The sequence below is a fragment of the Charadrius vociferus genome, unplaced genomic scaffold (genome assembly GCF_000708025.1).
Source record: "Charadrius vociferus isolate BGI_N301 unplaced genomic scaffold, ASM70802v2 scaffold61, whole genome shotgun sequence".
In the NCBI taxonomy this organism is placed as follows: Eukaryota; Metazoa; Chordata; class Aves; order Charadriiformes; family Charadriidae; genus Charadrius; species Charadrius vociferus.
Genome location: NW_009646945.1, coordinates 3,024,154 through 3,041,927, shown reverse-complemented (window position 1 = coordinate 3,041,927; position 17,774 = coordinate 3,024,154). Strand labels below are relative to the sequence as shown.

The 17,774-nt window shown below is 34.0% G+C and overlaps 1 protein-coding gene across 1 annotated transcript in view; it reads right to left on the bottom strand.

Annotated features, from left to right (window-relative positions):
* Positions 1-358: 358 nt before the first annotated feature.
* CUL2 (cullin 2) overlaps positions 359-17,774 on the bottom strand; it is a 50,720-nt gene continuing 33,304 nt past the window's right edge. Inside the window, exons 11-20 of the mRNA XM_009895104.1 lie at positions 16,043-16,102; positions 15,522-15,650; positions 15,331-15,417; positions 14,667-14,819; positions 14,213-14,290; positions 10,662-10,728; positions 9,278-9,480; positions 6,628-6,729; positions 5,767-5,883; positions 359-955 (exon numbers count right to left, since the gene is read on the bottom strand). Coding sequence (XP_009893406.1) covers positions 824-955; positions 5,767-5,883; positions 6,628-6,729; positions 9,278-9,480; positions 10,662-10,728; positions 14,213-14,290; positions 14,667-14,819; positions 15,331-15,417; positions 15,522-15,650; positions 16,043-16,102 — 1,128 coding nt within the window. The 3' untranslated portion in view covers positions 359-823. The remainder of the gene's footprint in view (positions 956-5,766; positions 5,884-6,627; positions 6,730-9,277; positions 9,481-10,661; positions 10,729-14,212; positions 14,291-14,666; positions 14,820-15,330; positions 15,418-15,521; positions 15,651-16,042; positions 16,103-17,774) is intronic.

Genomic DNA, 17,774 nt, shown 5'->3' with positions numbered 1-17,774 from the left:
AATTCTTTGTGATCTACACTACTTAAATCCCCTTAAATGCCTGTTTATTTTCTCTTGTAACATATATTCCTACAGTGTGAGATTAACAGACACAGCATAGGCCTTCAGGCACTACAAATGTAAATTAGCCTAATCTCAAGAAAACAAGATGTGCATTTAACCATAAATATTTTTTTATAATCACATCAAACATAACATACCTGGTATTCAGTTTTATATGAATTTGTTCTTATGTCAGATCTACTTCTGAGGTTATCCAAAACCCAAACACAAAACATTATTTTTAGTCTTCTAGGTCTGAATAATATTTACAGACATTAATGTTATATCCATTTCTACAATCATTCGAGACACATTATATAACTTTATTTTTTTTATTTGACAAGCAGCAGTATCATGTTCGTCATTTTTTTACATTTTAATGTAGATACAATTATTAGGTTATCTGTCATATTACAATATTTAGTTTTGTTTTTTTTTTTTTTACTTTGTCTTAAGATACATTAAAAAACATCAACTGCAAACGTGAAAGGGGAGAAAAAAAAAAAAAAGCATGGTACCCAACCAATTTTCCACATTTCAGCAATACTTCACTCATTCTTTTAGTAAAGTTTTAAGAAATGTCATAATGACATGAGCTTGAAATATCTATAGGCATTTTCATTGACGCTCATGACATGGCACTGGTGATGTTGTAAACAGCAGAAAAACAGGGGCTGCCAAGTGACCAATTATGGAGGCACAGGCCTGCCTCTTCCCACAGGAACACACCAAACAGTGACAGCAATGATCTCCTTACAATCATACCTGCAGGGTAGCAACATCATGCTACATAACTGTATTCGTCTGCAGAGGCCTGGCTTCGCTCTATGTACTGTTTGTCTATCAGAACTTCAATACACTTTTTAATCATGCTGATACTTGGGTTAAATCTAGCTCTTGATTGGCTAATTACCTGCAAAAGAAAGACACGTTCTTTGTGTTATTTTTATTTACAACAGTTATAAGTGCTACAGAACTATTTGCTTTAAGGCAAATTCAGTATATTTTTCTTTTAAAGATGGGATTAAATAAACCTGGAATAGTTCATTTATAGCAATCAACAAAGTATCTCTATACATTAGTGTCGGGACACTTAAGCTGTGCGCTCAGCTCATTGGTTAGTTTGCCTGCATGTTAGCCAGATCTTTTCAGTACTCTTGAATGATTCATTTGTCAAGTACAAACGAAGATAAATATTCAGGTTAAAAATTAATCAATTATTAACACATTTCATCGCTTTATTATCGTCACAGTCTAAGCAAAGTGAAAATTTTGTAAAACACTATATGCCTTACTGTGCTGGCTCTGCTAACTGACTTCTCTTCCTAGACTAGGTCCCTTTTACTTGTGTTTACCTACTTTCATTGTTCTGGAATGTTTCCTTTATGGACTTCCAAATTTTGTTTGACTGACTTCAGTCCTACTTGGAAATTAAATGCGACTTCCAAATTTTGTTTGACTGACTTCTTGGAAATTAAATGCTGAAGAATGTGTTAATCTTAGTTTTCATAATACTTATCCCGTTCTGAATGGTTAAATTTCACTTGATTGTATTTCACAACTACTTCTAAAGTTGAACACAATTTTCTTCACGTCCATCACCACTTTTGTTATCATAAAAGGATAGAGAAGACATTTTCATTTAATAAAGATTTGTGAAACCTGTTCTTTATAGCATTAAAGAGACATGTTTAGAAGACGTGTACACAGGTACATAACAAATTACCAAAAAATAGGACTATAACGTTATAACAAGACCTTATTCATTCTTGAGTAGCACAGTTTAAATATATAAAAAATGCAGCCTATCCTCAGAGATTCTACTGCACTAGACAAGCAAATTCGCAAGAAAAAATAACACTTCTTTTTCAGGAAATTTGCTGAAAAGCCCTAGACGATGACACTTTTCATCACAAAAGACACAGCCCAAGCAGTAATCATTTTGTAAAGTTACACTACTTTATTGCTGTTGCGATGAGATGTGAGCTGGATTTCTTGTGTTCTGTCTAAGTCCCAGCCCATGCAGTGCTGTATACCTGGTCCTGGAACACACCTGAACTGCTCAGCTGCCTGGAAGGTGTAAATGGAGCCCCCCTATCACTGACCTCCTTTCCTATACAATTTGAGACAATCAGGATGAACCTCTCTTTCTTCAGTCACTGAGGACAGATGTACGATTTGGCAAGCTCCACTTGGCTATGCTGGAACTTACATTTATTGCAAAAACAAATCTATATATGCATTGCAGAAGAAACTGCAGCTGTAGGCAAAACTTCAGATGCCTCTTAATAGTTCTCAGTTTTGCCCATTCTCTTGTAGAGAAGAGGAGGAAACGGTGTGTAGTAACAGAATATGCATATCTATTAACTTTGAAAATTTTTCATATTTTATTCTTGTGGCCAACCTGCAGCAAAGAAAATGACTATTACTTTCTCCTCTCCACTTCCTAGCAATGGTAAGTGAGGCAAACAAAAGATCTTAGTACTCAAATGTCACAATATATTTTGCTCGTAGTTTCTCATTTGTTCTGTAAAGAAAGTCATTTTTATTTCAGCTGGATTTCCTGTTTTCTTTACAACTTTTCATGGCTGACTTTGTCCCAGCTCTAGAGCTTGCTGGAGCCCTCTGTGAGCCAACAGAACTCACCAGGTAGAACTCACCCAGCAAAGCAAACAAAAAGCTCAAAAGAGCGAGTTTTGTTGGGCTAGCAGCCAAGGGTCTGGTATGTTCCACAGCAATACAAATGAGAAGAAACTTGGTGCTAACAAGCTAATAGATCCGCTCAGATTTCACCTAACTTCATCCCTACACTCAAACTGATTGTCATCATCATACTTAACATATTTACTTAGGACAGAGAGAACAAAAGACAGAATTTGTGTTGGTAGGGGTTTTTTGGTTTTGTTTTTGTTTTATCAAAGATAATGCAAATAAGAAGGATGGATAGAAATACCTGATGGTCAGAATAAAAAAAATTTCTGGGAATGACTGCATTGACCTTTCCCCTCCACCACTCCCACTGACCTTATTCATTTTAAGGTATGAGCTACCTTGTCCTGCAAGCGACTGCAGCATGGAGCTGCCAGGGCATATCTAACACAATCACCAATTCAGCAAAGACCACATGCTGACATATACAGGTCTAGCAAGGGCCTTGAGTATTTTCCTGGACACCTCACCCTAAATGAAATTTGTGGTGCTGTAGTCTAACTGCTAGAATCAGAGCTAACTACATTAAGGCTAGGAGTCTTTCAATCATGTCACTAACAACAGTATAATCCTGCCTTTGTATCTCAGAAAAAAATATTAATGAGGTAAGAAAATATTAACCATTCATAGTAAACAGACTTCCTTTCAAAAGATTCATTCTTACTTCTCAAGAAGTCAGGCTAGAAATTTTAAGTGAATACATTACTTGTAAGTATATAAGCATCGGGATAAAAGTAACAAGAACTATGTATATAATTAGTAACAATATGAGAAACGAATGTTTTAAGAAATAAAAAGTCTCTTGACAGTAAATCAAGTCTTACTACAAGGTTAGCAGAGGAAAAAAGGAAGTTGGACAGCCAAGAAGTTAGTTATGCATACTCTAGACATTTAATAGACGTGACGGTTATTCATTTTTTAATAAAGGTCAGTCTAGTGAGAAAGCTGAGCATGTTCAACTCAGAACCACCTGGCAGTTCAGCCTTATTCATACAACATGAAGCAGAACAAGTTACTGAGCTCAATGCAGACATAACTAGGTAAAATCTCCACTTAATGAGATTTTCATATTTGTGTTTAAGCATTAGGTATACAACATCATGCCTCCCTACAATTTGCTCTAAAACCTAGCAATTTCTGAAGTCCCCTAAGAGTACATCTATACCACAGACACCTAACATTTTAAAGGATCAAGCTCAGGTCTCAGTAGTAGTTCAGCTGAGGCAACACAGAGATCGGCACAAATTAATTCAGAGTGCAAAAAAGAGGGAAAAATGGATTTTTGTACTGCTTCACCTTATTGGTTGAGGTTTCACAAGTGCTCATTTAAGGCTACGTGAGGTCCGCACTCTATACTGCAGCACAGATATCAACTCTTTATTGATTTTAGTTTTAAATGCTCTAATCCACCTAGGATATAAGTAGTATTCAAAACTGAGAACTAAAGACTAAATGATAAAGGACGTGATTTTCAAAAGTGTCATAAATTTAGTTAAAAACTACGGTAAAAAACCAAAACAGGTAGATGTGGCTGGTGATACATAAACAGAGCACAAACTTTACTTACTTAGTTTTTCACTGAGTAACAATCAAAATATCCACCTTTCTTGCAAAACATGAAAAAGTTCCTGATGTTAATATGCCATACTATTCTGCAAGAGTACTGCAATAGCAAAGCATAGCAGAGGCATGTCAGTTAGTGCCTCCTGAGTTAAACAAAGGAAACAGTAACCAGAAAGGATTTTTTGTTTCCAAAACATAAAAATTTGTAATCTCTTCCACCCTTATAAACTTGTCTCAAGGAAAGTACACTTTGAAAACTTTGTCTAAGAATTTGAGAATAGGGAGAAAAAATTATTTTCAAAGATAAAACAGGGCTTGCCTACCATTTTCTAGCTGTAACTGTAAATTCTTACAGGATTTTATCATAACTGCATGGATGATTTAAGTAACAGGAAACCAAATAACAAAGGATTTTGATAAGGAATCAGGACCTACGCTGCCTCATCTTTTACATATTCAAATACACTTTCAGAGTATGTGTGTACAAGCACTATTTCAATATCCAAAACCTTTAAGATGTCTCACACTGCAAGTTCTGGGCTTAAAAGCTCTCCACTTTTTTTTAGGAAATAAAAATTTAACGGTGGGTGTGGTAAACTGTTTCCTCCATCACTACAAGACAGAAAACATACAGCAGATCTCAAAATGCCTGAATGCCTCTCCACCTCCATGCTCAAAATGGTCCAATAAAGCAGGAATCTTTATTCCCTCTCCCACCAGTCTACTCTGAGGCTATCCAGCAAGGCTCAGGAGATGCAAGAATGAATTAGACTGAAGAATGAATGCCTTGCAAGGCTAAGAAAACAAAAACTGGGAACTGGTTGGTAGGAGCAAACCTTGGGTTAGAATAAGAAATACAATTAGGCAGGCAACTAGCACAGATGGGAAAGCGGGAGAAAAACAAAAGAAATAGTACTTCCTTCCCAGCCAGTCTGTAACAGTTCACAGATCATTAATCTAGAAGCTAAAAAATCTAGACAACTTTACTGCTTAACAGGAAAGGGAGATTAAGAAGTACATGTCTACATACCCAGACAACATTTAAAGTTTAAGCCATGAATTAGAATAAAATCCAACTTTACGATTAGAGCTCAACATTGGCTAGGTGCTTCTATGGAAATTCCATACCTAGAATACTAATATTCAGATTTTCAATTGAACCTATAGCTCTGGCAATGATTCTTATAGGATATGACATCTGTCGGCACAGAACCAGCCAACAGGAACGAGCAAGCATACAGGCACTTAATGCTTTACTGCTGAGACACATTTACAAGATTGAGGGATCACAGCTAGTGCTCCAGTACTGCAGTTCAAAGTAGACTCCAATGAAATTCTCACTAATTTCACTGAAGTATTAGTGTTGACATAAGAGTTTTGTGGCCAGATGTTTTACCCAAGTATCCTGAAGATTTTCATCAAATAATGCTTAAGAAGAGGACTTTATCTTACCTCCTGAATAAGAGCGTTATGTCGCAACACTTTACGTGCTTTCATGATACGAACTATAGCAGCTTGAAGATACATTTTTCTGTCTTCATCTACAGCACTTCTGGTCTGCTCCATCTCCTGCAACATAGGAAGAACAGTAATGCTTAAAATATAGTAAGGTCAATAAACACTTTATAAAAGTATCTTGAATCTATACTTTTTACTGTATTAAAATCAGTCAATTCATACAAATATCTAGGTGAAGTTCAATTCCAGGCAAAGTACTCTGTAAATCAAGAATGCCAGGTTTCATGAAAGTCAGCATAAAGGTAGGACAGAGTCATCCAAAGCAGCGTTTTTGCTAGGGAGAAATGCAAGCAGAATTTACTATAATGTGTTGAGTTTGGCAGCACACACGTCTCTTGTACAAAATCCCATGTCTTAGGAGATACAGAGGGAACATGGATTATCAACACTGGAGGTTAATTCCAGTTGACAAAAGACACAAAATCATAGGAAAACAGAGATGATTGGTTCTGCTGTTCCTAGAATAAGTTGCTTTTGTTGAAACACCACCAACAAAAAAGTGTCATTAGGTAAGACAAGTTAAATGTCAATCCCACTTGGTATAAGAGGAATAGCTCTTGCTTATCTTTTTCTTTTTTTTCTTATTCCCTATTCCATCTTCTCCTGCCTATATTTTAAGTACAAAAAAAATATAATTTAGCGCTTAAGTGTTAAACTTAAACAATTTCTTTATGGTGATGTAAATCTTACACAGGGACTCTTATAGCGGCTTACATCAAACTAATATAATAAATTTCATTTTAGAAAAATAAGCTTCCTAAGCTGTTCAAGCTAGAAACACCAAAGTATACTTGCCTGTGGCGTGTCTTTCTGCATTGATGTAGTAATTTTAAATTTTGTTCGTTTACTGCTGAAGTTCATATTTAATGAAAACGTAGACTCTGCCTCTACATCTTCCTGCAATAAAGAATCTTTTTAAAAAATCAGAAATGGAACCAGAAAACGATAACAATTTACTTTGGAAAATAAAATAAAATCACAATTAGAGGCTTGCATACACACAAACAATTTCAGCGGATTTGCAGTTAGAAATTCTAAAATGCCACTTGAACCAGGTCAATTTTTTTAACCTACAGTTTAACTAACCCAGAAATCAAGTCTATTTTAGAAAACACTATAAAGAACTCTGACACACAGGAATATTGTTAACAAGTCAGTATGATTAAAACAATTTCTGTTCTAATACTTCAACAGCTTATATTAGTTGCCAATACTCTCCATTTAAACTCATTTTGTCCCTGCAAAGAAGGTAGGATTTGCATGTATTTATGGCAGAATCTCAAGAGACAGAGCTGTTGCTTTCACAACTATTACTAAGGTTACCTTCCAGAACTTAAGGAAAAACATCTAAGCATTTTGTTATGTTATAGCAGAAACAGTTTACAAACTGCAGCTTCTACAGTTCCACATATATCTGTATGTTTCTGATTTTTTCCTGTCAGATTCTCAATTCTTTTCCACACATTAAAGTCCATTTCTTTCAATAAATGGTAACTATTCCCTGCAGTCCAAACACCTTTACATTCAACTAACAGGATGACCTGAACGATCTTTGAAATTTCCAAGCAAGAGTCTGTACAAGTATTACCAACGTCCAGCAGAATAAAGGAATAAAGTTACTGGGCTTCTTAGACTTTGGAATCTTGCCGAACCATTGTTGCCTCAAGCACAAAAACTTCAGTAAACACAGTCAATATTTATCTAGATATACACTCAGAACAGTATTAATTCTAATTCTGCAACAAATATTCTTTATTATAATATTTTATAGTATCCAGGCATAGCATAGAAAATTTAACATGAAAAAGCAAAGATCAACAACTTTAAAAAATATAAGCTAACATTAAATTTTAGCATTATTCTGCTTACATGATTGAGTATAGACCAAAATAAATTGTTGTGCATGAATTCAAAAAGCATGATTCTAATGAACCAATGAAGATTTTGCCAGAAGTTTCTTTTTCTCTTTCCTCTTTTAAAAAAGAGTAAACAAACAAAAGCAAACTATGACATTTAATACACTGTACTTTTTCTGTGAGGCTCTGATACAGGTAAAGAAACGGTAGTGTATTTAATTTCATTGCTTGAGCCACTAAAGTTCACTGGCTTATTCAATAAGTAAGCTGATAGACTGTCTACGGATATGCTTTCACACTGCTGGATGGAGTGCAAAGAAAACAGAATTAGCAGAGATGTTTGAATACAATAGCCTGGAAGTTAAAGAACCAGAAAATGCAGTGGTAAACATTAAAAGGTAAAAGGGTTGGAAGCTATATCGTTTCCTCGTCAATGACATATACTTAAAGAAACTGGGCAAACCCTATACAACAGACATAAATAAATGTAAATCCCTTAAATAATGGGTAACTTTGTAAGATTATGAAAAATCTTGCTGTTTTCTCTAATAGCTCCCAGTGTTATATTTCACTCATGGTTTAACAGACATCTTCCCAGCCACTGTTCCAACCTGAGCTTGTTTCTAGATACTGGAAGCATGTCCTATGCTTCAGCCAAGTATCAGGTCTTCCTTGTGATCTCACTTTCCATTTTCTAATATCTTCCTGGTTTAAAAAAAAAAAAAGCAGCTCTCAGAGCACTTTGGATTTCTTCTCATAGGTGAAGCGAACAGCTTATCTCAGTTTCTTTTACCTGATACTGTGTAAATAATGGACTTTCTGGGCTACCTGGAAGCACATGCTAGAGCTGTATGGTATGCACGGGCACTTCTGTAGTGTTTCTTACATAACAGATATCTGTGCCCTTCACTTTATGGGAAAAAGAGTAACTGGTTTCATGTGGGTGATACAGAAGTATAATACAGAGTCAGAAACAGAACCTTTATCAACCATTGCCTTAACCACAAACAAAGCTCAGATATTACTGGAATTCCATGAAACTCATGGAACGATGGAGTTTGGCAAATTGCAGCAAAAATCCTCCCACACAAGCCCTCCTTGCTCCCTTTCCTCCTCCTGTAATCTGCCAGCAAGGAAGAACATGGTTCCTGTTACTTTCAGTTTCTTAATCCCACTAATTTTTTTTTTAGGTCTCTGTAAGACTCTTTGGTTTACTACTTGGGCTCCTTCCTGTGACTCAGTACAACTTTGAAAGTGATGTATTTAAAGAGTATTCCCCTCCAACAGCTATGAGTATAAAGCCATATGGATGAAACGCAACAGAAACAATAAACAGTCCTAGCATTACCACCTTTTCAGAATACCTTGATGTTATAGGCATAGAGAGCCTATATGACACAGGTAGTCTACTTCCTCCTGTCCCTTTCCTTATAAATACAGATTTATAATAGTTCACAAGGGTGAATAATAGTTTAAGAAAAAAAAAAAAAGGAAAACTGTGGATCCTTTTATATTAAAAAAAGCCCTCAACAAATACAAGAATCACAAGACTGAAAACATGAAAGTTTTTTTATATCACTACTGCATACCTTGTCTGAGTCATGGTTGATCATTTTGACATCAAGTAAGGATTTGATGGTTTTTGTCAGTTCCTTCTCATTCATTTGTGTACTATCCTGAAGCTCCTTGTAACTGACAGTTTCACTGTTGTTGAAGGCAAGCAACACTGCCATTTGGTATGTTGTGACCATGGCTACGTAAGGTTTGCTCAAATAATTCATTTTTACTTCACCTGTAACAATACAAGTAGTATTTGATAAACTGAAGGAATGTGCTGAAAAGTCACCTGAAGTCTAACTACTAGAGCCTCTCATACATTTCCAGACATTCCATTCACACCTAAGTATGCATTTAACCTGTGGAATGGGAAGATGAAAACTGATGTTTTATATAGAATGTGGTCTGCTACGAAACCCCCGCTATGAACACTAGAAAAATAGTGTTTTCAAGAAAAAAGGAAAAACACAGGGTTGAATTTGAATAATGTAATATAATTTACAGTAATAAAAAAGGGAAATTCCAAATAGCCTCAATGCATTGCAATCAGGAATAGCTTACACAGAATCACAGAATAGTGATTACCAGAAAGTTGTTCCAAGGAAAGATTTTAAAAAAAAATAAATAAATAAAAGACTTGTCCGTTAAAATTTTTTCGCAATATGCTCATACTCTTTAAATCCACTGAAATAAAAAAAAAAAAAGAAAAAAAAAGAAAAAAAGCACTGAAGAAAAATGCCTGAAAGCAGATTTAGACTTTCTCTGTATAAGTGAGTGTGAGTTAAGGCAACTTGGTATTATCAGAACTAAATTTTCATTACACTATATTGTTGTATGTTAGTCTACTTTTCACCTCCATGTAATACGTTGTGCTGCTCAGTGATTAAAGCATGACGCTGAAAGCACTTGAAATAAAATGCAATCTGATACTTAATAAGCTAAGCTACAATTTTATATATCTCTTCTAAAATGTTTTTACAGATATATTTCTATATAGTAAATATACACATAAGTAAATATATGTATTTACTTAGATACTTACATATCTGAGTAAAATAGTGTAATATGCATTCTTAATATTAACATTCAGCTAAGGGACATATGATATTACAAAAACAATTCTAGGGCAATTGTTATTAACTCAGCAGTTCTGCAGTGCTGTTTTGTAGTTAAGAATGTACAACTAGTTTTACTTGGATTTAATAAATCACAGACAACATATGCAAGTTTACCAAACATAACTTTTGGAAATACTATGCAGTAAATATTAAATTAATTTATAATGCAAAATAAGTCAGTTGACTTTATATGCAACATAATGTTCCAATTCCGAAGTCTGTCGCCATTTGAAAAGGACTTTTAATGAATAACTGTCAGTTGTATCAAGCATAAGTTTAGCAAAGCACTTATTTTTACCTGTACAAAGATAATGTAACCAAGTAAGCTTCCTTCCACTAAAATGCTGACTGTAAAATAATTCAAACTGCAAAACAAAATAAACTTCAATTAGTCTCATATATAACTACTTACAATAGTTTATTATCACACTACCACCCAGGTAAAGAAATAGTGGGTTTATGTTCACCATATTGGATGGAAACATTGCAGATCAATCATTTTCCTTTAGAAGATGGCTGGTGACTGAACATCAGTCATTTACTGAACTACTTGAACATATTAATATTAGCATATCACTTGGTGACTACATCAAACAGATTGTTGACACGTTCATACTCTCAAAGCATAAAATACCTTAGTTAAACAGTGTTCCAAATTATCAACCCTACTGAATTTAAAAAGAATTTCTATGAGGTTTTAACTATCAATGATGTTAGGTTTTACTATTCTGTTCCTTCCAATTTCATATAAAAATAAGTGTATTTTTATTCTTTCACCTTGGTGAAATCAGTCCAAGTCATGGCTTGGACATCCTATTTAAAATAATTTCAGAAAATCAATTTTACTGTTTGGTTTTTTTTTAAACGACATCCTTCAAGAAACATAAATTTTTAGTTAACAGGTATTTCCCACAGTCAGCTACACACTGACTTTTATGATGAATCTCATCTTACATTCCTGAACATATTTTTACAGGGAATACCAAAAGATCAAGTTTGAAAAGTGGGCACAGTTTTTGCCACCTTCCAATCTGGGTTTGAGGCTAGACAAAACTACACAGTTTGAAAACATCTCAGAATCAAGAAGTGACTACAGATCCTCAAATTTCTGTTGAAACCTTCCAAAACCTATTTTCGCAAAGCAGCACACATTTGTGATTTATGAAGTAACATTTCGAAGCTTTGCTGACACCCAAAAATTGAAGGGTCCCTCAAAATCAGTATTCTAAAAATCTTATGTGCAAAAGTAGCATTAGCAGTAATGCTAATTTCTTCCTTCTTTTCTTGATTTTTACATTAATTTCTTGTCATTATGGAAAGGGCTACGTCAATCATTCTGGAAAGCATTTTTTCCTGATATTCTACAGAGACACACAAATATATAGCAGAACAGGAATATGAAAAAAGTTACCTCCAAACAAGAAAAGGCCTTAAAAACAACTTAAGAATCCTCTCTTCTTTAAGAGGTAGTTTTTGGTTTTGGGCAAGTGAAAATTAGCTATGCAGTCTGAAATCTGGCAGTAAAGTGCACAAATCTGGCTACTGTAAATGTGACCACTTTCCAGAAGACTCTAGGAATGCAATTCCTAGAAGATTCTTTCAAAGCTGTATTCATTTACATTTAAATGTCATTTTCACCAACAAAGAATAAGAGAAGAAAGGGCATAAATGACCTGCGGAATCTCATAAGAAAAATCAAATTTACAGAGCAGCAGCAAAACCATGTTATTCTCATATTATATATAATCCATCAATCCTGTCATTCCTGGAAACTAGCAAGCAATTGAGAGAGAATAAGAAAAAGCCCTAGGAAATGAAAGGGAACACTGGATTTTGAAGAACAATTAAAGATATTCCAGAATGTTTAAAAAACCTTTTGAGGATATGGCTTCTGGCTTACTTATTCTGTGGGCTAGACCAATGCAGAAAAGTTACTGTGACAGGAAGGAAAAGAAGAATTTCTCCAAAGACTAAAGCGGAAGTTTATGGCAAGGCTTGTAAAAATCAAGAATGTATTTTAACATATGTAATAAAGAGTCCTATCATTTTGTAAGAAGAAACATAGGAATGGGGATTTTTAGTAGCGTTTTAGTAGCTATGGCATTCTCTTGGATGTCCTCTGAAAAATAACTGAAATTTGTTTGAAAATACAACAGAAAACTTAAAATATAAATCTGACCTTAGTCCTTCGTATTAGCCCATAGCCAAGAGAAACAAACCAAACTGCATATATTTATTGGCAGGTGCCTGCTAAACCTTAGCTTAAATACTAAAGCTTCCTTTTTTTTTTTTTTTTAAAGAAAAAATAATCAGAAATTTTGTTCTTATACTTCTTATCTGAAAGAGACGAGAAAATGTGGCTTGCAGACTAATCCTAATTTAAGGTCTATCTACTTTCTGGTAATGAGAAAAACTTAAGCGTATTCGAAGAACCTTTCCTTAAAATGGGATCAAACCTCCCTGAACCTCATGTAGCAACACCGTGTACACATGAATTTAGCTTACTCTGATTTGGTCAGGCAACTCTGATTAACATCGAAGGAAAATACAAAAGGGGGGACTTTTGACCTCTAAGAATCAGGTGTTTCTGATTCACCCACAAGCTTAAATAGTATGAAAACCAATATTTGTATACCATTCAAATAAATATATATTTATAGGAAGCTCTGTCAGTTTCAGAGCCTGAAAAAGCTGCTAAACAGTTGAGTTTTCAAAGACTCCCCAAAGTCATGCTCTGTTTCCTCAGGGAACCATAAGCATAATTTAGAGCATTAATTCTAGCTAGGTGACACATGAATAAGTTTGCTTCTTTAAACTGGCAAAACAGTGAAGTTAGCCAAGCAACCTAGACTCTCAGCTACTTCTGATACGCAAATCCGTAACAATTTTCCAACTGAGGCACAAGTGACAATACTCCTATTTTAAGCCCACAAAGAAAAGCAAAATGTCAATCATCCACTTTATGTGGATTCCATAGTATGGGTTAAAAACTATTCTATTGCTAAACCCAAGCGCCACTTAATGCAGCATAAATAAAAGAAGAATAAATAGTTCTAATACTTAGAAGTAATACATGAAAAAGCTCCTTCACCAAAGAAACAGACATGTGCCATTATAATTTACATCAGATAGCAATTTAAGGTATAAACTGCTTTAAAAATATGTTATGTCCAATAATATGAAAGTTTTATTGCCTAAAATGTACTTCACTATTAAATACACTTTAGCAAAGATCAGCACACATATTCTGTATTTTAACACAAACATTGTACAGGTAACATTTAGAACACAATAATATAATCAAAAGTAATAAAATATTCCACTTCTGTAAAGCAGACATAATCACATAAAAAGAGAATATTTGGCCAAAGTAAAACCTTTACAGCTTTTGAGAATTCATAAAATTAGCTTTAAAGAAGTTTGCACAAAACTTGATTTTGAATGGTTCCTATGAAATACAGGACAAGAAACCTGTATCTGCGTTTTAATCTGCTATTAAATCTGTTCAGATTTAATATTGGAAACAAAATCTTCTTTTATCCAAATATTAGGAATTGACTTTAAAGCTAGGAATCAGCCCAGTTCATTTGATTGTATTTATTAGTATCTCCTCCATCAATCACAAAGTGTAGAAGAGAGATGTGAAAAATAAAGCTATGCAAATACATATATAAATTTAGTATGTCATCTGGGTGACCCTTCCAAATTTCATATGGACTGGAAACAGGATAGCCATGATTTACAAATAAAATGCAGTAGCTCACGTTTTTCTCTGTTAGAGTGATGGTCTTTTATTTGGAGTTATTTTACATTTTCCACATGTTTACAAGAAGCCTCCTACTAACCTACCATCTGTACACTTTTTTCCAGTTCCTGAGGAATTGCAAATGTAGAAGAAGGAGCCTGAGTTAGAGGCCATGCACCAGCCTAAAGGTATCAAGAAAATAAAAGCATTAACATTTTCATACAACATATACATTAAGAAAAATTAACAATATTCACTATAGATCTCTTTAGTATATTGTAAGACATTCAATTTACAACAGAACTTCTACTGCTCATTATGCATGCCCCACAAAGGTATTAATCCAAGACAAGAACACAAGGCATTTTGCATTGCTGTTGTTTAGTGTGCTAGTGGGTTAATTTAAAAAACAAACATTAGGAAAATAAATTATTCCACAAATGATCACAAGGTGTCAGTTTCGACATGAGAAGTATTCATAGTTAGAAAAATTGTTCACTTATCGAAACATAAAAATTAAGTACAAGTAACTCAGTAGTAATAAACATACATTAGTACCTGTAGAACATATATCTGAAAACTAATTCCCAAATCTATAATCGTGTCCTGGTTTTTGATAAAGTTGTTGAATTTATTGTTGAGATCAGCACTAACACTCATGTCTGTATACATTCGATGGAGCTTGCTGGTAAATTCATAACCACAGGCTTGCTGTGAAGAAATATTGTAACAGGTTTCACAGTGAACACAGTACTTATTATATAAATTATGCACATTCACTACTAAAATATGAAAAACTAGTCAGCAAAAATGTTTTTATAATATTTACAGAGAACACTAGTTGCAATAGAAAACAAACATAACAGAAAATTATATTTATCTTAGTTTCACTTTCTATACATTGATTTATATGAACAATGTTATTTTATAAAATTGAAAGACAGAGCTAGTTGTTGAAAATCCTCAGTGCTTTTAGAATGTAAATAAGAATTGTTTGAACACACTTAATAAAACTACACAAAAAAATCATAAAAATCATAAATGCTTAGGTGATATGTGACCATATATCTTTCATAGACTACCAAGAAATTGGTCTTTCATTGCAGCTACTGGAAACAGGATCTACTGATTGCTAAGTTAACTCTGGCACCCTCTGCTGCTCCCCCTCAACATTACATACTCCTATGTTAGCTTAGTCTGCATTAGAAGAATATTACATTACCTTTAGTTTATTAATCATGGCTTCTTCAGAATCCATAGACATGGACAAACCATGAATTAGTCTTTTTGCCAACATTCTGGCATAAAACTGCATGAAAAAAATCACATATGAGGTTTTTTAAAACCATGACCACATTCTTCAAGTATACTTTAAATGTAATATTTTAACATTTATTGAATATCGGAAGTTACCTTTTGGAATACATCTTTGTCATCAATGTATTTGAAAACAGTAATGAAACTTGTAAGTTTGTCTTCTACTTCATTTTCTGTCATTCCTTTTGCCGATTTCTTCAACAAGTTGTCACAGTACTTGGCCAGCTCAAGTTAAAAAAAGAAAAAACAAACCCAAACCTACTCGTCAAGCTTGAGAACAAATGTACGCCAAGGTATTCCAAACTTCTACACAAAAGTTAAAGCATGAAGTAAGTCACAGTCTACAGTCACACGTTCTATTACAAAGGTGTATTCATAGGTAAACAATACACACCACATCCACAGAAAAAGCAAATTCTGTATCAAAAATTACAAATGCACTAATTTTGCACACCCACAAAATGTGTGTGGAGGTTAAGTTATTTATAACTGCTGAAACACACACCTGAGGCTGACTCAGTGTGAGAAATGGATACTCATGTGATGGACTCTACACTAATTTATTTGACAGTTATAAAAACGTATTATTACTTTCTACAGTGATACATATCACTTACCAACTCAGGTGCTTTGCAGATCGACTTGGGCTCCCTATAATTAACTACTGATGTCAAAGCCTACATAGGAACATAGAGCAAAGAGAAAAAATGTAAATGACTTCAAACTTTTTCTTTATGAAATTTGAAGGAATCAAAAAATGTTCAGGGCAAAGACCATTTGAGACCCTGTAAAACTGAACTACACCAAAGGGGATCAAAAAAGAAACAATGAATAAAAGGGTTTGAATTACTGCTCTGTGAGAATTTGTGTTGAACATTTTTAAGTTGAGATTTAAGTAAAAGTGGAAAGAGTAGAGGAACAGAAGTTAATTGCAGAAAACAGGAGAACAAATTAAGTTCTCATCGGAAACTTAAATGTAAAAGTATGAGGATTTTGGTATGCAGCAATATGTATGGTCCAAAAGTATGGATGGAAAGAAACTGAGGAATAATTGCAGATAAAGCAGATGTAAGCTGCTGTTCATGTGCTGTTGCTCACATCAACAGCATGTATCTTGAGCTGAAAAACATACATGCTGTGCTCACAAGTAGGAAAGGAAAGATCTTTTGGCTGTTGTTTTTTTTGATAGACTAAAGGGAAGAAAAATGTTGAAAGTGGAAATTGAAAGCAGTGCGGTACAAAAAATATGGTAGCTGAAGAAAACATGAATATGATGAAAAAGAAAAGGAAGGAGATAATGGCAGTTTAGAATTGGAAATTGTAAACAAAGATACCAGAATCATCAAGATTAGCTTCTAAACTACATATCACATTTAAATTAACATTTTAAACTAATACTGAAGCAAAAATATTGCATCACCACAGTTCCTAGCAATTACAGTTTCTTCTATGGAAGGAAAACATTATTATTATTTTAATAAAGAAGAACTAACAAGCAACTCTTTTGTACAATGCCTCGACATTCCAATATTTGATACAGGTCCGTAGAAGCCCTGTGAAAAAGGAATGCATGACTTGACAAGAAATACGAAATTCTTTGAAGCTTAGAGCACTCTTTTGCAGTAATACTGGAGGCAACAATAGTAGTTTTGATGTCCACCATGAAAAATTGACAGCAGATTAAGATTTTAAATATTTATTGTACTAAAGATCACTGAAGTGAAGAATTGATGTATTTAAGGAAAAAGCACATTGCCTATGTGCCAGCAAACATAGTTGTCAATCTCATATTACTCCACCTTCTGGTACATGGCATTAATTGCAATTGAGACAGAAATGTATTAGGGTACTGAAATAAGCATTTGTTTTAAAATACTAAATAATTACTTTCTCAGTATCACAAATACAAATGGGTAACTACTATTGATATTATAATTGGTATCTTCATCACTATGTCTTTCCAGATTAAACTTGGCTGAAAACTATCAAAGTTTAGACTATGACCCTAACTACAAACTGCAATTACTGTAAACACCACCAAAGAGCGATGAAACATACGCACGCATCCTGCAACAGGAAATTATAGATAGTAAAGTAGTATATGCACTCTTGAGGAAAAAGATACAAGGATATATGTTGAAAGAGTGGGAAACTAACAAATGCATTAGATAAAACATACTTCTTTTTTAAGGAGGAACCATTCAATCTCTGCATGTTTTGCAGAATTTAATAGTAATAGTAACAACAATAACAATAAAGTTAGCTATAATTTTATTACTATTATAATTGTTATTACTAAAATTTATAACAATTAGAACTTGTCCTAAATACCTTCATGGCTACGAACTT